Source organism: Pan paniscus, chromosome X (genome assembly GCF_029289425.2).
Source record: "Pan paniscus chromosome X, NHGRI_mPanPan1-v2.0_pri, whole genome shotgun sequence".
Classification (NCBI taxonomy): domain Eukaryota; kingdom Metazoa; phylum Chordata; class Mammalia; order Primates; family Hominidae; genus Pan; species Pan paniscus.
This window is the reverse complement of record NC_073272.2, coordinates 72525081-72548339: the sequence shown is the minus strand read 5'-3', so window position 1 is coordinate 72548339 and position 23259 is coordinate 72525081. Positions and strand designations below refer to the sequence as shown.

The following is a 23259-nucleotide window of genomic DNA, read 5'->3' as shown; positions in this document are numbered from 1 at the left end:
CCCTGTGACTCTGAATGCACCACAGGGCGTCAGACTGGAGCCCCATGGGGGACTGAACTTGGCCCCAGAAGAGCTATAGGTTGCTGTGACCGCTGCCACAACCATTTGGGTATCACTGCCCAAATCAGGGGCCACAAGCATTTCTGCCTCTTCCAGGCCTGCGAGTGTCACAATTGTGCCCTCTTCTCATGAGTATGGTGTCTGAGATGCGGAGGGGCCAGACCTCCTCTAAACGGGACTAATCTTAGCCCTGCAATCCTTTACTTCAGAGAACGCCTCAGGGTCTTGCCTGCTGTGAGTGCCTTGAAGAGGGAGCAGCGGGCACGATCAAAGAGACACCTGGCTCAAGGACCAATAAGGAGTATGGCTGCCCCTCCCAAAGCTCCCATCCGTGTCAGGAATTTGACCATCAGAGCAGGAGCCCTCAGTGAGTGTTTCTGGCAAGGGAGGGAGCCAGAGTTTGGGTGGAGGAAGCATGAGTGGTTCTGTCACCAGTCCTGTCACAGAATTGCAGTGCGACCTGGGGCAAATTGCTCCCTGGACCTTAGTGTGCCCAGGTGCAAAATGTCACCAATGTTGTCTACCAAGTGTTTGTAGGAAGGAGAGAGCTGGGGGACAGGGCAATCGAAGAGCTCCATGGTGAGATGAGACCTGCGACTGGAGGTGGGGTGAAGTGGGGTGGGGTTGGGGGAAAGACTCACCAAAGCTGTTCCTGGTCTTTCACAGCTGGGAAGGAGAACAACATGCTGCAGCCCGAGACCCACATCTTCACAGCCCCCGAGGAGGTAAGGAGAGTCGGTGACCAGTCGGGCAGGCTCCCACCCAGCCACTGTCCAGACATCTTTCACCGTGTCCCAAGGACATGGGTTTCATCTCCAATCCTATCACCAGCTCACCATGTGACCTTGGGAAATATCACTTCTCCTCCCTGGGCCTCAATTTCCCCAGTTGCAAAATGAAAGGCAAGACTGGCTGGTCTTCAAGGTCTTCGGAGCTCTGACATTCTAGGCTCCTATCCTCATCCTAAAACATGTCCACACCTCCTCTCTCCATGGCTGGCCTGGTACCTGACTGCAACCTGTGCTCTCTGCCCCTGCAGGGGAGCTCCCAAGGGGCTCTGCTGCTTGGCCAGGCCCCAGAACCTTTGTCTCTGCCCTGTACTCCAGTGACCTTGGAGCAGCAACTGGTTTCTCCTTCTGGGGATCCCCACAGGGCCCCTGCCCTGCCCAGCATGTGAGTAGCGTGAGGACCATGGAGCAGGTTGTGTCTTGTGTGCCTAACCTTGTCCTTGATGCCATGGGAGATGGAGGAGGAAGAGGGGGAGGAGGAGGAAGAGGAGGTGGAGTGGGAGGAGGAGCAGGAGGAGGAGGAGGGAGAGGAGGAGGAGGAGGGAGAGGAGGAGGAGGAGAAGAAGGAGGAGGGCAAGGCAGCATCTAATACTAACGGGCGAGGACAGGGCTCTCCTAGCTTTGCTATTTTCTATTTGTGAGACTTTGGACAAGTGACTTTATGTGTGTGAACCTCCATTTACCTATGGATGTACTGAGGACAATATTCTATACCCATAGCATTGAAAAGGGAACTGGCACAAGGCCTGCCACATAGTAGGGCTTCAACAAATGGGGGTTGTTATGCCACATGAAACAGGTGGATGGGATAGAAGGTCCTGCTGAAAGGTGGGGTCCGTGCTGGCGAGGGCCACAGAGGCCCAGGGCAAAGCCCAGAGGCCATTAGAGAAAGCTTCCTGGAGACCCTTCAAGACCCATGGGGACTGGGCAATATGGAAGTGAGAACCAGTCCCTGAAGAGGGACAGTAATCACATCTCTCCAGGTGTTTTGCAAATTAAAACACGGGCACCTGTAATTTCCCATGATTTTCACCATTGCCCTGGGAGGAAAGAGCTGGTAGGAATAAGCGTCCCTGTCAGGAAAAAGAGGTATGGAAAAGAAACCTGGCCAAGCAGGAGAAGGGACTTGCCCCAGCCACAGTGACTGATGGTCCAGCAGGCATTGGGATTCTCACATCCAGATATTGCAAAATCCTGCCCCTCTTTCTGTCTACTGGTAGTATGTGTCCGCCAGCGGATTTAATCCCCTGGCCTCTCCTTTCCTTGTTTCTAGATGCTCAACTCTGATCCTCCAGCCCTGTGCCACCCTTGACCCTCTTCTACTGCAGCCACAGGTCCTGGGAAAGTAGTGGGGTCCAGAACCCTGGGAGGGGCGGAGTTTAGTGGATGGGAAGAGCAGAAGGCCTTGGTGGGAGTGGGGGAGGAGGTTGAGGGAACAGGGGGCTGAAGGGGCACTTGTCGTATTGGGAAGAGGTGTAGTTTCCCAGTGCCTATTCTCTCATGCACTTTCCTTTCCAGGTCCCCAAAGTCTCTGACCAGGCTTTGGTTTCTGCCCACTCAGAGTGGCAGCGGAAGCTGGAGGCCGCTGAGGCTCTGCTGACTCTGAGAAACTCTGCCCAGGCCCCTCCTGACTCCATCTCCCTGCACCAGCCTTGCAACCCACCAGGTAGCCTGCTCCCTGAAAGGAGAATACAGGGTGGGAATAGCTGGGGAATGGGGGTCGTTGTGGTAAGCAGGTTCTAACTGAAAAATCAGAGTCAGTAAGTTGAATCTCCTTGGGGCCAGGCACCCAAGCTCCTCAGTATGACTCCCGAGATGGTAGTTGAGGGCTGTTTATTGAATCTTCGGTTTATTGAGCTTTGTGCGCAACAGCAAGCGTTCAGTGCCCTGATGTCAAGAAAGAAGGAAGCTGAGGCCCTGAGAGTGGCAGGGACTTGCCCTCTCTGATATGCATGCAGCATATCAAGTGGAAGAACCGGCCCTCTTGACTTTCAGCCCAGGGTCTATGCTCAGCCCTCTGTGGCCTACTGTGGTCTGGGGAGGACATACAGAGGTGATAAAAGGCTTGGTCTGGAAGGAGGTCTGGTCTCTGCCTTCCGGGAGCTTCCAGTCTAGATGTGGAGCCTGGATGCCCTTGCAAGCTGTGTTTTGTGGCCAAATTTTAACGATGTGCCCAGAGAGGAGGGGCTGGAGGAGCTCCGAGGGGGGATAAACAACTGGGGAGGCTGGGAGGGAAGGCTAGGCATTCCCAGATCCAAATGGTGAATGGAGCATGGTGTGTCAGTGAAGAAACACCCCTGGAGGGACTGCTGGAACAGAAAGGGATGAGGCTGGAGAGGATACCAATCACAGAGGTCTGACAGGTCAGGCTTAGGAGGCTGGACCAGCAACTGTGGGTAGTGAGGAGCCAGGGAACATTTTCTGAGCTAGGGAGAACAATTTCAGAGACCCTGAGCTTGACAAAAAGAGTTGTGGTGGCTTTGATGGAAGGATTCGGGGAGGCAAGATGGGAGATGGGGAAATCAGAGAGGAAGAGGTCTATGCAACAGTCCAGGTGACAAATCTTTGGTTGGGCGGGACGCATAAAAAGAGTAGATCTGGAAGGGGATGTGGATGTGACCTGGCTCTGGCCCCTTCCTTTCTGTCCACAGCTCCTGCTGGAGATAAAGGATTCCAGCCTCCCAGCCCCTCTCTCCGCCCCAGGCCAGCCAGCTCCATCTCGCTGCCTATTGGACATCTGGGATGCATCTCCCTCTTGAGCTAGGAACCCAGAGGAGGAGGCCTCAATAGAGCACTGCCTATTTGGTATCCAGTTTCTGAATGTGCAAAATGGTTAACGTCCAAAACGCTTAACGTCTTTTTTTAAAGCCTTCAGGTGTTTTATAAGCTTTTTATTATATGGGGCAACTCCTTGGCTGAGGGTGGATATTCTTGTACCTCTGTCCCTTACTCTTTTGGATGCTGGGGCCTTTTTCTGTCTCATAAAGACAGGATTGTGCAATCTAAGTTGATCAGTCTCTCAGTGGGGTTCTGTGTGAGTTCATATGCCAGAGTTTTTATTCGTCTTGTGATTGCTGACATACCTGTGCACTCATGTGTATACCCCTGCATGTGGAAACATGAAGATGTTTTCACTTTGTGTCTAGGTTTATGTACGTGAACAAATAATAAACCGTTGTTGTTATAAGGCACTGTGATATACGGGTTGTTTGTTACCACAGTATAACCCAGACTATCGCGACTCTAACCGATTTGTTCAATTCATGTTTCAAAGTGAGAATCACCTTATCCAATAACTGGGATTTCCTAACATGGCTAGATAAGAAAATGGTAGAGGAAAAAGAGTAGGGTATGTATTCATTGAGCAATGAAGTACCTACCCTCTGCCTGGCATAGACTGTTTCCAGTTGCCCAGAGGGCCGTAAGTGGCAATGCCTGTAGGATCAAGCAGATCATGTAAATGAGTAGAGCAGGCCCGATGGCCTCTGGCCAAACTGACAGTGTATGCTCTGCGTAAGTGGGCAGCTGCTGCTTGGCTCCAGGCAATTGTTGCCATGCAGGGATAGCGACTCATGGTGGCCAAATTGACTGTTTTTTCAAGAGAAGATGGAATTCTAGATTTCTGTATAAAATCACTCAACTTTAAACGTTGGCTCGGGTTTCTTCTTTAAGCCCTATATCTGGGCCAGACCAAACTTCCATGAAGGACAGTTTTGGCCAAGGGAAATGCCAGTTTTATTCTAGACCAATGTGAATTTTACAGTGGGGGAAACTGAGGCCAATCAGGACAAGAAGAATCAAACAGGAGAAATGAGTTAGACTCAGACCCTGTTTTTGAAGGACCCATGAAATATGAGGAAGCATCACTACCTTTTATTTATTCTGTGCTCACCACACTAAGCACATACAGCCTCACGGCAACTTTGCAAGCTAAGCATTATTATTGCCATTTTGCCTATGAGGAAACACACTCAAAGAATGAAAGAGACTTGCAGAAGTGGTTTGGGGGAAATTTTAAGCCAAAGATCAGCGAACACTCCCTTGTCTTTATCAGGCCCTAAATCAGCGAATAATTCGATTTTTAAATAAAGCATTGAATAAAAGGTTCAAAACTCAAAGCAACAAACATCAGTCAGAGGGTTTTTCCAAAATAGTCCCTTTATTTCTTACTCAAGGTAACAACAATATGTAGTAATCGATCAGATCTTTCTTACCTGCACTGGTTTCCCAGTCCTCTGCTGATATTCTAAACAAATGAAGACCTGGAGACCCCCCACCAGGCAGAAAGAAAGCTCAATTGGACATGCCTGGATATGGGCCCTTTTCCATGCTATTATCTCCCTCCTTTCTTCCCTCCCAGTACTTTACCCAAGACAATTGATTCGGATGACATCCAATTACAACTTGTCCTTTCTTTTTTGAGACCCCGAGAAGTCAGGATTCTTATATTCTTGATCTGATGGCAGAGAAACAAACGTGCAAAGTCACTCAGACTTGGAGCAAGACTAGACTGAAGTCCATCTCACACCTTCCTTCCTTCCCTGATTTGTTACTCGAACAAATGATCCCAGAGCCCCTCCTTTCCTAGTGATGGATGAACAAGTCCACATATTTCTGGAGGAATGAAGCGGTAGTACCTGGAAGAAGACGAAGATCCTGCTATGAAATCGTGTCCTAGGCACACCACAGTCCCACAGTTGACTTGGGTGAAAGAGGAGGCCTATTTTGGTTAAAGGATGTGGCATGAGAAGAGGGAGGAAAAACAGAAATAAAGTGATGGGCATTGGGGGAAGCAGTGAGGCCCTTTTCCCTGTCCCCTTTTATTTTCCTGATGCCCCCCTCCCCCCATACACACACACACTTTTTCTAAAGTCTCATAATGGTGTATTTTTGGCATCTTAGGACATCTTTGTGAATGTTAAATATCAAACCTTTTTCGTGTACTTCCCTTAGCCGTGTACTACCCCTGTTCATAGATTTAAAACATGGCTGTGTAGAGCACTGTGAGTTATGTCTTGACTCGCGTATGTCACATAACAGCATTGGTTAGATCTGAGCATACCCATCACATCAGAGCTTCCGTAGAGTGGATCAATTTCAACCATTAGTGTGCAGGTACAGGTTTAGCAACTGGCTCTCAGGGGAAAGGAAGGTTGGGGGAAATGCCCTGGGTTGTTGCATTTGCTGAATGCAAGATATCAAAGTGATGTCAGTGAACGCAGAGTTGGGAAGAGATGTATTTTTACCATTCGGATACCATAAATGTAAATAACCACAAGAACACAGATAACAGTACAACGTAGAAAAATAATTAGGGATTGATATTTTTTAGCATATATTATGTTTGTTTTCAATATAATTGATGTGATTGTTAGTTTATATAATGTAGTTTTTAATAATGGCTGTATTTAACAACTGGCTCACAAAATTCTTGAAAATCTTATGGTTGGCTCTTATGTTCTGGTAAGAGCCAGCTCCAGCACTCCGCCACTTTCAACCCTTGCCCAGAAAGACAGCTTTTCCAAAGTAGGTTCCGCTAACACTGCAGGGCCATAAAGGGCTGCTACTGCTGGTTTCTGATCAAGAACAGCCTAAAATGTATGGGAAAGTATTATTTTTAAATTAAAAAATGGAAAGACCTGGGACAAATATTGAGCGGAATAAACAGTCAAAACCATTTATGTGGGAATGCGCATTCTTGGAGGGGGCCAAAGTCGGGTAGAGGTGAGTGGTAGGGATCTCAGAATTGGCAAAACCCATCCATACACGGTTATATTCAACAGATTTCTCTTTTCTTTTTTGTCAACAGATTTCTTAAAGGCTAAAGAAATGGGGGCAACCGGTATTACCTGGCCATTGGACCTGTATCTCTCTTTAGAGAGACTGACATTCATTACACTCCCGCCTCCTGCTTAGATAAATGCTGCATAAGCTGTTAATACATAAACTTCTCCACCTTGCCTTTTTTAAAAACTTAAAAACACATCCTTGAGGCTACCTGATCGCCAAGCTGAGAACAGTGTTATTTCAGTGAATGGATGTACTGACCACACTATTATGCATCTTGTGAAGCATTTAAAGTCACACATATAAGAAAAATTTCTATAAATGCCACTTGTTCCCCACGTTGAGAACTGTGTTATTTCAGTGAGTAGATGTGTTAGCTACAATGTAATGCATGTACTGAAGTGGTTAAAGACACATGAATAAACAAAGTTACTAAAAGTGAAAAAAGAGAAATCTTTGAGGCCGGCGTGGTGGCTCACGCCTGTAATCCCAACATTTTGGGAGGCCGAGGCAGGTGGATCACTTGAGGTCAGGAGTTTGGGACCAGTCTGGCCAACATGGTAAAACCCCGTCTCTACTAAAAATACAAAAATTAGTCAGGCGTGGTAGTGGGCGCCTGTAATCCCAGCTACTCAGGAGGCTGAGGCAGGAGAATTGTTTGAACCCGGGAGGCAGAGGCCGCAGCGAACTAAGATCGCGTCACTGCTCTCCAGCCTGGGCGACAGAGCGAGACTCCACCTCAGAAAAAAAAAAGATATCCTTGAGATCACTCCACAGTCCTCCCTGCAGACATCCCTCACTCCTCACGACAGCTAGAGGGTACTCCATTGTGTGGACCTACCATAGTGTGGTCAACTGGTCTTCTATTGATGGACACTCTGGTTGTTTCTATTCTTGCTATTATTTTATTTTATTTTTTCTTTTAGTAGAAACGGGGTTTCACCATGCTAGCCAGGCTGGTCTCGAACTCCTGACCTCAGGTGATCCACCTGCCTCGGCCTCCCAAAGTGCTGGGATTACAGGCGTGAGTCACCGCACCTGGCTCTCGCTATTATTTTAAATATGGCTGCAATGGATAGGCTCCTGACATAATCTTTAGCAATTTTTATATCACTACATCTTTGGGATTGATCCCTAGATGTACCATTGCTGCTTAAAAGGTGAAAACACAAGGTATCTTGCTCATTACTGTCAAATACCTCTTCAAGAAGGATGGACCATTTGCCTTTTCCCCATCAATATCGGAGAAAGAAAGTTTTCCCAGCATCTCACCAGTAGTATTGCCAGATTTTTGAATTTGCCCATCTGATAGGAGATAAATGATATATTAGTGCATACATTAGCTTGCGTTTCCCTTCACATGTGCAAGGCTGCACATCTTTTCCATACGGTTAAGAGAAATTCCTGTTTTCTTTATTCTTATGTACTTTTAGTTTATAGTTTTGGCCCAGTTAGTATAGGGGCCTTGGCATTTTCTCCTTTCCAAGAAAAGTTCTTTACGTCTTAGGGATATATTAGGACATTTACCTTTTCTTCTGATATAAGTCGTAAATCATTTTTCCTCTTTGTCATGTATCTTTTTACCTCATTGATGGTGTTTTGTTTCATTGTTTGCCATGCAAAAGCATTTTATGTTTCCTTAATAAACTTTATCAATATTTTGCCTTATATCTTTTGGGTTTTTAGTCATAGCTAGGAAAGATTTCCCACTCTAAATATAGAGAAGATTGTCTCCTGTCACACTGTAAACACTGGTCCACTTGAAATGTATCCTCGTGTATGGTGTGAGGAAGAGATCCAGTTTTTCCAATACCACTTGTTAAAAAGTTCCCCCATGGGAGTGATATCAGCATGACAGCAGTCAAGAAAGCTACAGTCCCTCCTTCCCTGATAGAGACATTAGCTTAACAACATTATATAAACCTAAATACCTCTGTGAGAATTGTAGAGATCACTGGACAAGCTACAGCACATTGGCCCTTGTAAAACCAAGAAGGGATTCCAGTGACAGGGGTAGGAAAATTCCCAGCATTCAGCATCCCCCTTGTGCCCCTCCCTCTACATGGTGTAGTGTGGAACACTAGGAAAAAAAAATCATGAATTCTGGGCCCCTCCCTTGGGATAAAAACAAGAGAGTGGACCATGCATACAACGTTCTGGCTTGTTTGGGGGCTATTTGAGGGACTGGTTTCTGTCTTGCCTGACTTGGAAGGCTGAAGCAACCTGAGATAGAGTCTGGAAGCTCCTGAAAACGAAAGTGCACAGCAGGTAAGAGCTGCAGTTATGTAGGTAGATGCCAGGGGCAACAAGGCATTACAAAAGGTTTGAGAGGTCCTAGAACCTCCAGCCAATTGGCGAAGGTCTTCCTATGCACCAAGCTGGTATGCAAAGACTGGGAGAGGTGATTGTTTCTTCAAATGCCCAAATCCGAACAAAAGATTTCAAGACATACAAATCAACTGGGGAAGATGGCCCAGTCACTGGAGCAAAACAACACTCCAGGAGCCAGCCCTAAATAAATGTAGACCTAAGAGCTGCCTGACAAAGAATTTAAAGTAATTGTCATAAAGATGTTCAATGAGCTAAAATAGAACACAGAGAGACAACTAAATGAAATCGGGAAAATGAAGCATGAACGAAATGAGAATATTGACAAAGAAATTAACACTATAACAAAGAACCACGCAGATTCTAGAGATGAAAAAATAATACAATAACTTAACTGCAAAATTCACTGGAGGTGTTCAATAGACCACTTGATAAGGCAGAAGAATTATCAAGCTTGGAGGCAGGTCATTTAAAATCATCATGTCAGAGGAGCAAAAGAATAAAAGAATGAAGAAAAGTGAAGATAGACTAGGGGACTTTTGGGACACCATCAAGTGAACTAGTATATGCATTATGGTAATCTCAGTAGGAGAAGACAGAAAGAGAGAGAGCTGATTTGAAGAAGTAATGGCTGAAAACTTCCTAAATCTGCGGAAAAAAAAATTGACACAAAGATCCAAGAAGCTCAAAAAATCCCACCAAGGTTAAATCCAAAGAGAACCACACGTTATACTCAAACTGCCTAAAGACAAAGACAAAGAGAGAATCTCAACAGCAGCAAGAGACATTTGGTCACATACAAGGCTACTTTCATAATGTTATAAATGGATTTCTGAGAAGAAACTTTGCAGACCAGAAGCAAGTAGGATGATATATTCAAAGTGTTGATATTAAAAAAAGAAGAAGAAAGAAAGAAGGAAGGAAGGAAGGAAGGAAGGAAAAAGAAAGAAAGAAAAAGAAAGAAAGAAAGGAAGAAGGAAGGAAGGAAGCAAGGAAGGAAGGAAGGAAAAGAAAGAAAGAGAAAGAAAGAAAGAAGGAAGGAAAGAAAAGAAAGGAAAAGAAAAGAAAACTGCTGACCCAGCTGTGCTGATGCACAACATTGAATTCTCCTTAAGCTCTGTAAGTCGTGGCAGGCTTCATCAGTGCAATGTTCACAGGGTAAGTCTTAAACTTTATAGAGGATGGCAGGTATATCAGTTATTTCTGATGTAAAAACATTCATGTTTCTGACTTTGAATTGAGAGCTTTTAGGGGGAGCATAATGGCTAGTGTTGTCACTATCAAAAATCTAAAAAGAAAAACTGAGATCTTTTTAATCTTGGTTACAGCACTCATGGCATGAACCTGACTCCACATGGGTGTCTTTGTTTGGTGGTGTTTTTTTTGTTTTTTGTTTTTTGTTTTTCTTTCTGTTTTTTTTCTTTTTCTTTTTCTTTTTTTTTTTTTTTGCGCTTCTGAGGCTGGATATGTATGTCTAGCTGAAGATTTGATGTGGTTCCTCCTTAAGCTGTGTGTCCTGTTAACAATAGGTACTGTACCGGGCTCCATGTGTCACTGGGGGTAGGACCTATATTTTTAATACTGTTCCTAACATTTCATTTTCTAGCGAGAAATCTTTGATTTCATTTTATTTTTTGTAATTCTAGACACTAGATTGTAGTTTAGCCATAACCGACGTTTTTAAAAAAGGGATATATTTTCTTGCACAGTTGTTCAAAAAAGAGACAAGTTTCAGTCCTCAGTGCTGTCTTTTGTTTTACAGGTACAAGTTTTCTAGCTCAGACAACTACCAAAAACTGTAGACTATTCGCGAGGTATTAACTCACAAACCCGCTGGGGGCAGGGGCTGTTTTCTAAGTTGTAGGCAGAGGGGGATTGGGATGGTACAGTATGCACAAACAGGTACTGAGCTGACAGACTGGAATTTTCTGTACTAAAATGTTACTTTGTATCAAAAGTTAAACAGACTTTAGTACAACAAATAAAGGTCGATTTCTGTAAAGAAAAAAAGAAAGAAAACTGTCAACCCGAACACCGATTCTGGCAAAACAGTTCTTTAAAAGTGAAGGAGAAATTATGACATTCCCAGATAAACCAAAGCTAAGGGAGTCATTACCGCTAGACATGCTCTGTAGGAGATGCTAAAGGGAGTCCTTCAAGTCAAAAGGAAAGGGCCATAGACGGCAACATAAAGCCTTACGAAAATACGAATCTCTCCAGCCAAGGTAAATAGATAGAAACACATAGTAACCTATAACACTGAAATTTTGGTGCAAGGAATTTAAATGACAAAAAAAAAACCATAAACCATAGCTATAAATCTATGTGAATGGGTACAAAATATACAAAGATGTAATCTGTGACTCAACAACATAAATGGGGGTAGGGTGGGTATGGAGCTGCAAAGTGGTAGAGTTTTTCTATGCCATTTAAGTTCATTGTTATTAGTTTAAAATGGAGTCCTACGAATTTAATGTGTTTCATGTAATTGCTGTGGTAACGGCAAAGAACGTATCTATAGAGTATACACAAAAGAAAATGAGAAGAGATTCAAAGCATATCACTAGAAAAGTATCAATGAACCGATGTAAGGCAGTAGGCGAGGAAAGGAGGGACAAAAATAAGCTACAGAGAGTGGAGCAAGATGGCAGAATAGAATCCTACACTGTTCACCGCCCCCCCGCCACCCCCAACAATTCCCGCAGGAACACCAGATTTTAACAACTATCTGCACACAGAAAAGCACAGTCACAAGGGCCAAAAATCAGGTGAGCAATCACAATGCCTGGTTTTAACTTTACACAGCTGAAAGAGGCATTGAAGAGAGGTAGAGAGACAGTCATAATTCGCGGATGCCACCCCTCCCAGCAGAGGCCATCTTCTCCTTCACTTTTAAATAACTGTTTTGCCAGAATCGTGTTCCGGGTTGGAGAGCCTGTACACTTGAGGGAGGGAGAGCCAGAGGCTGGGGGACTTCACATTGAACACAGTGCTACCCTGTCATAGCGGAGAGCAAAGCCTTGCTGGGCTCCGCCAGTGCTGGCGCATGGAGGGAGCATTTGGACCAGCCCTAGCCAGAGGGCAGTTGCCCATCCCAGCGGTCAGAACTTGAGTTTCTCGGCAAGCCTTGCCACCGCAGGACAAAGTGCTCTGGGGTCCTAGGTAAACTTGAAAGGCAGTCTACGACACAAGGACTGCACTTCCTAGGCAACTGCTACTGCTGAGCTGGGCTCAGAGACAGAGGACTAAGGTAGAGACACAAGCCAGGGTGGCTAAGGGAGTGCTTGCCACACCCCTCCCCAACCCCAGGCAGCACAGCTGGCAGCAATGTGAAAGTGACTTCTTCCTTCTGCTTAAGGAGAGGAAAGCAAAGAGTAAAGAGGAATCTGTCTTGCTTCTTGGATACCAGCACAGCCACAGTAGGATAGGGCACTGGGCAGAGTTGTGAGGCCTCCATTCCAGGCCCTAGCTCGCAGACGTTTCTAGACACAGCCTGGGCCAAAAGGGAACACCCTGCCTTGAAGGGAAGGAACCAGTCTTGGCAGGATCTATCACCTGCTGACTAAAGAGCCCTTGGAAATTGTCTCTGTTTGCACGTGACGTGATTGTATATTTAGAAAACCCCATCGTCTCAGCCCCAAATCTCCTTAAGCTGATAAGCAACTTCAGGAAAGTCGCAGGATACAAAATCAAAAATCACAGGCATTCCTATACATCAACAACAGACAAATAGAGAGCCAAATCATGAGTGAACTCCCATCCACAATTGCTACTAAGAGAATCAAATACCTAGGAATACAACTTACAAGGGATATGAAGGACCTCTTCAAGGAGAACTACAAACCACTGCTCAAGGAAATAAGAGAGGACACAAACACATGGAAGAACATTCCATGCTCATGGATAGGAAGAATCAGTATCGTGAAAACGGCCATACTGCCCAAAGTAATTTATAGATTCAATGCTATCCCCACTGGCTTTCTTCACAGAATTGGAAAAAAGTACTTTAAAGTTCATATGGAACCAAAAAAGAGCCCGCATTGCCAAGACAATCCTAAGCCAAAGGAACAAAGCTGGAGGCATCACGCTACCTGACTTCAAACTATACTACAAGGCTACAGTAACCAAAACAGCATGGCACTGGTACCAAAACAGAGATACAGACCAATGGAACAGAACAGAGGCCTCAGAAATAACACCACACATCTACAACCATCTCATCTTTGACAAACCTGACACAAACAAGCAATGGGGAAAGGATTCCCTATTTAATAAATGGTGTTGGGAAAACTGGCTAGCCATATGCGGAAAACTGAAACTTCCTTACACCTTATACAAAAATTAATTCAAGATGGATGAAAGGCTTAAACGTAAGACCTAAAATCATAAAAATCCTAGAAGAAAACCTAGGCAATACCATTCAGGACATAGGCATGGGCAAAGACTTCATGTCTAAAACACCAAAAGCAATGGCAACAAAAGCCAAAATTGACAATTGGGATCTAATTAAATGAAAGAGCTTCTGCACAGCAAAATAAACTATCATCAGAGTTAACAGGCAACCTACAGAATGGGAGAAAATTTTTGCAATCTATCCATCTGACAAAGGGCTAATATCCAGGATCTACAAAGAACTTAAACAAATTTACAAGAAAAAAACAAACTTCCCCATGAAAAAGTGGGCAAAGGATATGAACAGACACTTCTCAAAAGAAGACATTTATGCAGCCAACAACCTATGAAAACATGCTCATCATCACTGGTCATTAGAGAAATGCAAATCAAAACCACAATGAGATACTATCTCACGCCAGTTAGAATGGCAATCATTAAAAAGTGAGGAAACAACAGATGCTGGAGAGGATGTGGAGAAATAGGAACGCTTTTACACTGTTGGTGGGAGTGTAAACTATTTCAACCATTGTGGAGGACAGTGTGGCGATTCCACAAGGATCTAGAACTAGAAATACCATTTGACCCAGCAATCCCATTACTGGGTATATACCCAAAGGGTTATAAATCATGCTGCTATAAAGACACATGCTGACGTATGCTTATTGTGGCACTATTCACAATAGCAAAGACTTGGAACCAACCCAAATGTCCATCAATGATAGACTGGATAAAGAAAATGTGGCACATATACACCATGGAATACTATGCAGCCATAAGAAAAGGATGAGTTGATGTCCTTTGCAGGGACATGGATGAAGCTGGAAACCATCATTCTCAGCAAACTGTCACAGGAACAGAAAACCAAACACCACATGTTCTCACTCAGAATTGGGAGTTGAACAATGAAAACATACGGACACAGGGAGGGGAACATCACACACCAGGGCCTGTCAGGGGGTTGGGGGCTACGGGAGGGATAGCATTAGGAGAAATACCTAATGTAGGTGACAGGTTGATGGGTGCAGCAAACCACCATGGCATGTGTATACCTATGTAACAAAACTGCACGTTCTGCACACGTACCCCAGAACTTAAAGTATAATTTAAAAAAAAATGAAAAAAGCCCTTGGGCCCTGAATAACCAGCAGCAATGCCAGGTACTATGCCACGGGCCTTGGGCTCTGAGATATGCTGACTTCAGGTGTGACCCAGCACATTCCCGGCTGTGGTGGCTATGGTGAAAGACTCCTTCTGTTTGAGAAAAGCAGAGGGGAAAATAAATGTGACTTGGTCTTGCTGTCTTAGGTACCAGCTCAGCCACACTGGGGTAGCGCACCACCAAGTTTGGGGAACGTCGGGTCCCCAAGTCCAGGCCTAGGCTCTTGGACAGCATTTTGGGACCTGCTCTGGGCCAGAGGGGAGCCCACTGCCCTAAAGGGTGAGTCCCTGTCCTGGCAGCATTCACCGCAAGCTGACTAAAGAGCCCTTGGGCTTTAAGTGAGCATCGATGGTGGCCTGGCAGAACCGAGCCCCCTCCACCCCGCACGTCCATGTGCTGGTGATGGTTGTGGCCACAGGGAGAGGCTTCTCTTCCTGTGGAAAGGGGAGGGAAGAGCAGAAAGTATTTTGTCTTGTGGTTTCGGTACCAGCTTAGCCTCAGTAGAATAGGACATTAGGCAAATTACTAAGGTTTTTGCCTCCAATCTCTGGTTCCCAGACAGTATCTCTGGACCTGCCCAGAGCCTGGGGGAACTCACCGCCCTGAAAGTAAGGACAGAAACCTGGCTTGCTTCAACACCTGCTGATCGTAGAGCCCTAGGTCCTACAGTGGACATAGGTGTTAGCCAGGTAGTGGTTACAGTGGGCCTTGGGTGAGACCCAGTGCTGTGCAGCCTTCATGTCTGACACAGGGCAGTCCCAGCACGTTCTCCAGGTGTTGGAATAAGTGGAAAAGGCAACACATTGTCTGGCGGATTCTCTACCTCTCTGTGATCCTGGCCTGTCAGGGCCCTTAATAAAAGCAGGAAGCAGTGTGTAGATGAAGCTGCACCTGAGTCAGCACTCAGTTTCCTGAGTGAGCAAATTTCATCACTAAGCTAACCAAACCTGCGTGCCTCCTCCCAGTAGCAATGATTGGAATGATGTCAACTTCTTCCATCACAGGTCTATAATCTGTGGTTGTCACCTTTTTTGTCATATTAGCAGTTTTTGGTGACCATTGACTAGATCTGTGAAACTCATTAGACGTCATGTATTTCTCAGAAGGCACATCTCTAGGGATTGGTGGAGTGCAGCTCTGATTTTTAGAATTTTCAGCTTTTGTGCTCTGGTTTCTCCCCATCTTTGTGGTTTTATTACCTTTGGTCTTTGATGATGGTGACGTACAGATGGGGTTTTAGTGTGGTTGCCCTTTCTGTTTGTTAGTTTTCCTTCTAATGGTCAGGACCCTCAGTTGCAGGTCTGTTGGAGTTTGCTGGAGGTCCCCTCCAGACCCTGTTTGCCTGGGCATCACCAGCACAGGCTGCAGAACAGCAAATATTGCAGAATGGCAAATGTTACTGCCTGATCCTTCCTCTGGAAACTTCGTCTCAGAAGGGCACCTGGCTGTATGAGGTGTCAGTCGGCCCCTACTGGGAGGTGTCTCCCAGTTAGGCTGCTCAGGGGACAGGGACCGACTTGAGGAGGCAGTCTGTCTGTTCTCAGATCTCAAACTCCATGCTGGGAGAACCACTACTTTCTTCAAAGCTGTCAGACAGGGAAGTCTAAGTCTGCAGAAGTTTCTGCTGCCTTTTGTTCAGCTATGCCCTGCCCCCAGAGGTGGAGTCTATAAAGGCAGGCAGGCCTCCTTGAGCTGTGGTGGGCTCCACCCAGTTCGAGCTTCCTGGCCACTTTGTTTACCTACTCAAGCCTCAGCAATGGCAGACGCCCCTCCTCCAGCCTCGCTGCCACCTTGCAGTTCGATCTCAAACTTCTGTGCTAGCAGTGAGCGAGGCTCTGTGGGTGTGGGACCCTCTGAGCCAGGCACAGGATATAATCTCCTGGTATCCCGTTTGCTAAGATCATTGGAAAAGCACAGTAGTAGGGTGGGAGTGTCCCGATTTTCCATGTACCATCTGTCACGGCTTCCCTTGGCTAGGAAAGGGACTTCCCTGAACCCTTGCACTTGCCAGGCGAGGCGATGCCCTCCCCTGCTTCGTGGGCTGCACCCACTGTCCGAAAAGCCCCAGTGAGATGAACCCGGTACCTCAGTTGGAAATGCAGAAATCACCCATCTTCTGCGTCGCTCATGCTGGGAGCTGTAGACTGGAGCTGTTCCTATTCGGCCACCTTGGAACCTCCCCCACTTTCATCCACGTCCATGTATTTCTTAGAAAGTCTCCACCAATCCCTAGAGATGTGCCTTCTGAGAAATACATGACGTCTAATGAGTTTCACAGATCTAGTCAATGGTCACCAAAAACTGCTAATATGACAAAAAAGGTGACAACCACAGATTATAGACCTGTGATGGAAGAAGTTGACATCATTCCAATCATTGCTACTGGGAGGAGGCACGCAGGTTTGGTTAGCTTAGTGATGAAATTTGCTCACTCAGGAAACTGAGTGCTGACTCAGGTGCAGCTTCATCTACACACTGCTTCCTGCTTTTATTAAGGGCCCTGACAGGCCAGGATCACAGAGAGGTAGAGAATCCGCCAGACAATGTGTTGCCTTTTCCACTTATTCCAACACCTGGAGAACGTGCTGGGACTGCCCTGTGTCAGACATGAAGGCTGCACAGCACTGGGTCTCACCCAAGGCCCACTGTAACCACTACCTGGCTAACACCTATGTCCACTGTAGGACCTAGGGCTCTACGATCAGCAGGTGTTGAAGCAAGCCAGGTTTCTGTCCTTACTTTCAGGGCGGTGAGTTCCCCCAGGCTCTGGGCAGGTCCAGAGATACTGTCTGGGAACCAGAGATTGGAGGCAAAAACCTTAGTAATTTGCCTAATGTCCTATTCTACTGAGGCTAAGCTGGTACCGAAACCACAAGACAAAATACTTTCTGCTCTTCCCTCCCCTTTCCACAGGAAGAGAAGCCTCTCCCTGTGGCCACAACCATCACCAGCACATGGACGTGCGGGGTGGAGGGGGCTCGGTTCTGCCAGGCCACCATCGATGCTCACTTAAAGCCCAAGGGCTCTTTAGTCAGCTTGCGGTGAATGCTGCCAGGACAGGGACTCACCCTTTAGGGCAGTGGGCTCCCCTCTGGCCCAGAGCAGGTCCCAAAATGCTGTCCAAGAGCCTAGGCCTGGACTTGGGGACCCGACGTTCCCCAAACTTGGTGGTGCGCTACCCCAGTGTGGCTGAGCTGGTACCTAAGACAGCAAGACCAAGTCACATTTATTTTCCCCTCTGCTTTTCTCAAACAGAAGGAGTCTTTCACCATAGCCACCACAGCCGGGAATGTGCTGGGTCACACCTGAAGTCAGCATATCTCAGAGCCCAAGGCCCGTGGCATAGTACCTGGCATTGCTGCTGGTTATTCAGGGCCCAAGGGCTTTTTTCATTTTTTTTTAAATTATACTTTAAGTTCTGGGGTACGTGTGCAGAACGTGCAGTTTTGTTACATAGGTATACACATGCCATGGTGGTTTGCTGCACCCATCAACCTGTCACCTACATTAGGTATTTCTCCTAATGCTATCCCTCCCGTAGCCCCCAACCCCCTGACAGGCCCTGGTGTGTGATGTTCCCCTCCCTGTGTCCGTATGTTTTCATTGTTCAACTCCCAATTCTGAGTGAGAACATGTGGTGTTTGGTTTTCTGTTCCTGTGACAGTTTGCTGAGAATGATGGTTTCCAGCTTCATCCATGTCCCTGCAAAGGACATCAACTCATCCTTTTCTTATGGCTGCATAGTATTCCATGGTGTATATGTGCCACATTTTCTTTATCCAGTCTATCATTGATGGACATTTGGGTTGGTTCCAAGTCTTTGCTATTGTGAATAGTGCCACAATAAGCATACGTCAGCATGTGTCTTTATAGCAGCATGATTTATAACCCTTTGGGTATATACCCAGTAATGGGATTGCTGGGTCAAATGGTATTTCTAGTTCTAGATCCTTGTGGAATCGCCACACTGTCCTCCACAATGGTTGAAATAGTTTACACTCCCACCAACAGTGTAAAAGCGTTCCTATTTCTCCACATCCTCTCCAGCATCTGTTGTTTCCTCACTTTTTAATGATTGCCATTCTAACTGGCGTGAGATAGTATCTCATTGTGGTTTTGATTTGCATTTCTCTAATGACCAGTGATGATGAGCATGTTTTCATAGGTTGTTGGCTGCATAAATGTCTTCTTTTGAGAAGTGTCTGTTCATATCCTTTGCCCACTTTTTCATGGGGAAGTTTGTTTTTTTCTTGTAAATTTGTTTAAGTTCTTTGTAGATCCTGGATATTAGCCCTTTGTCAGATGGATAGATTGCAAAAATTTTCTCCCATTCTGTAGGTTGCCTGTTAACTCTGATGATAGTTTATTTTGCTGTGCAGAAGCTCTTTCATTTAATTAGATCCCAATTGTCAATTTTGGCTTTTGTTGCCATTGCTTTTGGTGTTTTAGACATGAAGTCTTTGCCCATGCCTATGTCCTGAATGGTATTGCCTAGGTTTTCTTCTAGGATTTTTATGATTTTAGGTCTTACGTTTAAGCCTTTCATCCATCTTGAATTAATTTTTGTATAAGGTGTAAGGAAGTTTCAGTTTTCCGCATATGGCTAGCCAGTTTTCCCAACACCATTTATTAAATAGGGAATCCTTTCCCCATTGCTTGTTTGTGTCAGGTTTGTCAAAGATGAGATGGTTGTAGATGTGTGGTGTTATTTCTGAGGCCTCTGTTCTGTTCCATTGGTCTGTATCTCTGTTTTGGTACCAGTGCCATGCTGTTTTGGTTACTGTAGCCTTGTAGTATAGTTTGAAGTCAGGTAGCGTGATGCCTCCAGCTTTGTTCCTTTGGCTTAGGATTGTCTTGGCAATGCGGGCTCTTTTTTGGTTCCATATGAACTTTAAAGTACTTTTTTCCAATTCTGTGAAGAAAGCCAGTGGGGATAGCATTGAATCTATAAATTACTTTGGGCAGTATGGCCGTTTTCACGATACTGATTCTTCCTATCCATGAGCATGGAATGTTCTTCCATGTGTTTGTGTCCTCTCTTATTTCCTTGAGCAGTGGTTTGTAGTTCTCCTTGAAGAGGTCCTTCATATCCCTTGTAAGTTGTATTCCTAGGTATTTGATTCTCTTAGTAGCAATTGTGGATGGGAGTTCACTCATGATTTGGCTCTCTATTTGTCTGTTGTTGATGTATAGGAATGCCTGTGATTTTTGATTTTGTATCCTGCGACTTTCCTGAAGTTGCTTATCAGCTTAAGGAGATTTGGGGCTGAGACGATGGGGTTTTCTAAATATACAATCACGTCACGTGCAAACAGAGACAATTTCCAAGGGCTCTTTAGTCAGCAGGTGATAGATCCTGCCAAGACTGGTTCCTTCCCTTCAAGGCAGGGTGTTCCCTTTTGGCCCAGGCTGTGTCTAGAAACGTCTGCGAGCTAGGGCCTGGAATGGAGGCCTCACAACTCTGCCCAGTGCCCTATCCTACTGTGGCTGTGCTGGTATCCAAGAAGCAAGACAGATTCCTCTTTACTCTTTGCTTTCCTCTCCTTAAGCAGAAGGAAGAAGTCACTTTCACATTGCTGCCAGCTGTGCTGCCTGGGGTTGGGGAGGGGTGTGGCAAGCACTCCCTTAGCCACCCTGGCTTGTGTCTCTACCTTAGTCCTCTGTCTCTGAGCCCAGCTCAGCAGTAGCAGTTGCCTAGGAAGTGCAGTCCTTGTGTCGTAGACTGCCTTTCAAGTTTACCTAGGACCCCAGAGCACTTTGTCCTGCGGTGGCAAGGCTTGCCGAGAAACTCAAGTTCTGACCGCTGGGATGGGCAACTGCCCTCTGGCTAGGGCTGGTCCAAATGCTCCCTCCATGCGCCAGCACTGGCGGAGCCCAGCAAGGCTTTGCTCTCCGCTATGACAGGGTAGCACTGTGTTCAATGTGAAGTCCCCCAGCCTCTGGCTCTCCCTCCCTCAAGTGTACAGGCTCTCCAACCCGGAACACGATTCTGGCAAAACAGTTATTTAAAAGTGAAGGAGAAGATGGCCTCTGCTGGGAGGGGTGGCATCCGCGAATTATGACTGTCTCTCTACCTCTCTTCAATGCCTCTTTCAGCTGTGTAAAGTTAAAACCAGGCATTGTGATTGCTCACCTGATTTTTGGCCCTTGTGACTGTGCTTTTCTGTGTGCAGATAGTTGTTAAAATCTGGTGTTCCTGCGGGAATTGTTGGGGGTGGCGGGGGGGCGGTGAACAGTGTAGGATTCTATTCTGCCATCTTGCTCCACTCTCTGTAGCTTATTTTTGTCCCTCCTTTCCTCGCCTACTGCCTTACATCGGTTCATTGATACTTTTCTAGTGATATGCTTTGAATCTCTTCTCATTTTCTTTTGTGTATACTCTATAGATACGTTCTTTGCCGTTACCACAGCAATTACATGAAACACATTAAATTCGTAGGACTCCATTTTAAACTAATAACAATGAACTTAAATGGCATAGAAAAACTCTACCACTTTGCAGCTCCATACCCACCCTACCCCCATTTATGTTGTTGAGTCACAGATTACATCTTTGTATATTTTGTACCCATTCACATAGATTTATAGCTATGGTTTATGGTTTTTTTTTTTGTCATTTAAATTCCTTGCACCAAAATTTCAGTGTTATAGGTTACTATGTGTTTCTATCTATTTACCTTGGCTGGAGAGATTCGTATTTTCGTAAGGCTTTATGTTGCCGTCTATGGCCCTTTCCTTTTGACTTGAAGGACTCCCTTTAGCATCTCCTACAGAGCATGTCTAGCGGTAATGACTCCCTTAGCTTTGGTTTATCTGGGAATGTCATAATTTCTCCTTCACTTTTAAAGAACTGTTTTGCCAGAATCGGTGTTCGGGTTGACAGTTTTCTTTCTTTTTTTCTTTACAGAAATCGACCTTTATTTGTTGTACTAAAGTCTGTTTAACTTTTGATACAAAGTAACATTTTAGTACAGAAAATTCCAGTCTGTCAGCTCAGTACCTGTTTGTGCATACTGTACCATCCCAATCCCCCTCTGCCTACAACTTAGAAAACAGCCCCTGCCCCCAGCGGGTTTGTGAGTTAATACCTCGCGAATAGTCTACAGTTTTTGGTAGTTGTCTGAGCTAGAAAACTTGTACCTGTAAAACAAAAGACAGCACTGAGGACTGAAACTTGTCTCTTTTTTGAACAACTGTGCAAGAAAATATATCCCTTTTTTAAAAACGTCGGTTATGGCTAAACTACAATCTAGTGTCTAGAATTACAAAAAATAAAATGAAATCAAAGATTTCTCGCTAGAAAATGAAATGTTAGGAACAGTATTAAAAATATAGGTCCTACCCCCAGTGACACATGGAGCCCGGTACAGTACCTATTGTTAACAGGACACACAGCTTAAGGAGGAACCACATCAAATCTTCAGCTAGACATACATATCCAGCCTCAGAAGCGCAAAAAAAAAAAAAAAGAAAAAGAAAAAGAAAAAAAACAGAAAGAAAAACAAAAAACAAAAAACAAAAAAAACACCACCAAACAAAGACACCCATGTGGAGTCAGGTTCATGCCATGAGTGCTGTAACCAAGATTAAAAAGATCTCAGTTTTTCTTTTTAGATTTTTGATAGTGACAACACTAGCCATTATGCTCCCCCTAAAAGCTCTCAATTCAAAGTCAGAAACATGAATGTTTTTACATCAGAAATAACTGATATACCTGCCATCCTCTATAAAGTTTAAGACTTACCCTGTGAACATTGCACTGATGAAGCCTGCCACGACTTACAGAGCTTAAGGAGAATTCAATGTTGTGCATCAGCACAGCTGGGTCAGCAGTTTTCTTTTCTTTTCCTTTCTTTTCTTTCCTTCCTTCTTTCTTTCTTTCTCTTTCTTTCTTTTCCTTCCTTCCTTCCTTGCTTCCTTCCTTCCTTCTTCCTTTCTTTCTTTCTTTTTCTTTCTTTCTTTTTCCTTCCTTCCTTCCTTCCTTCCTTCTTTCTTTCTTCTTCTTTTTTTAATATCAACACTTTGAATATATCATCCTACTTGCTTCTGGTCTGCAAAGTTTCTTCTCAGAAATCCATTTATAACATTATGAAAGTAGCCTTGTATGTGACCAAATGTCTCTTGCTGCTGTTGAGATTCTCTCTTTGTCTTTGTCTTTAGGCAGTTTGAGTATAACGTGTGGTTCTCTTTGGATTTAACCTTGGTGGGATTTTTTGAGCTTCTTGGATCTTTGTGTCAATTTTTTTTTCCGCAGATTTAGGAAGTTTTCAGCCATTACTTCTTCAAATCAGCTCTCTCTCTTTCTGTCTTCTCCTACTGAGATTACCATAATGCATATACTAGTTCACTTGATGGTGTCCCAAAAGTCCCCTAGTCTATCTTCACTTTTCTTCATTCTTTTATTCTTTTGCTCCTCTGACATGATGATTTTAAATGACCTGCCTCCAAGCTTGATAATTCTTCTGCCTTATCAAGTGGTCTATTGAACACCTCCAGTGAATTTTGCAGTTAAGTTATTGTATTATTTTTTCATCTCTAGAATCTGCGTGGTTCTTTGTTATAGTGTTAATTTCTTTGTCAATATTCTCATTTCGTTCATGCTTCATTTTCCCGATTTCATTTAGTTGTCTCTCTGTGTTCTATTTTAGCTCATTGAACATCTTTATGACAATTACTTTAAATTCTTTGTCAGGCAGCTCTTAGGTCTACATTTATTTAGGGCTGGCTCCTGGAGTGTTGTTT

The 23259-nt window shown here is 44.9% G+C and overlaps 1 protein-coding gene across 4 annotated transcripts in view; it reads left to right on the top strand.

Moving 5' to 3' along the window:
- The window catches only part of DMRTC1 (DMRT like family C1), a 71344-nt gene extending 67305 nt beyond the window's left edge, over nucleotides 1–4039 (top strand). For 3 of the 4 annotated variants that reach the window (XM_055106704.2, XM_063601599.1, XM_063601600.1), the window contains 6 exons: nucleotides 270–427; nucleotides 727–785; nucleotides 1100–1233; nucleotides 2122–2182; nucleotides 2367–2514; nucleotides 3500–4039. In XM_055106704.2, coding sequence (XP_054962679.1) covers nucleotides 364–427; nucleotides 727–785; nucleotides 1100–1233; nucleotides 2122–2182; nucleotides 2367–2514; nucleotides 3500–3612 — 579 coding nt within the window. In that variant the 5' untranslated portion in view covers nucleotides 270–363 and the 3' untranslated portion in view covers nucleotides 3613–4039. The remainder of the gene's footprint in view (nucleotides 1–269; nucleotides 428–726; nucleotides 786–1099; nucleotides 1234–2121; nucleotides 2183–2366; nucleotides 2515–3499) is intronic. The other variant, XM_057301163.1, reaches the window with a different exon arrangement.
- The last annotated feature ends 19220 nt before the right edge of the window (nucleotides 4040–23259 follow it).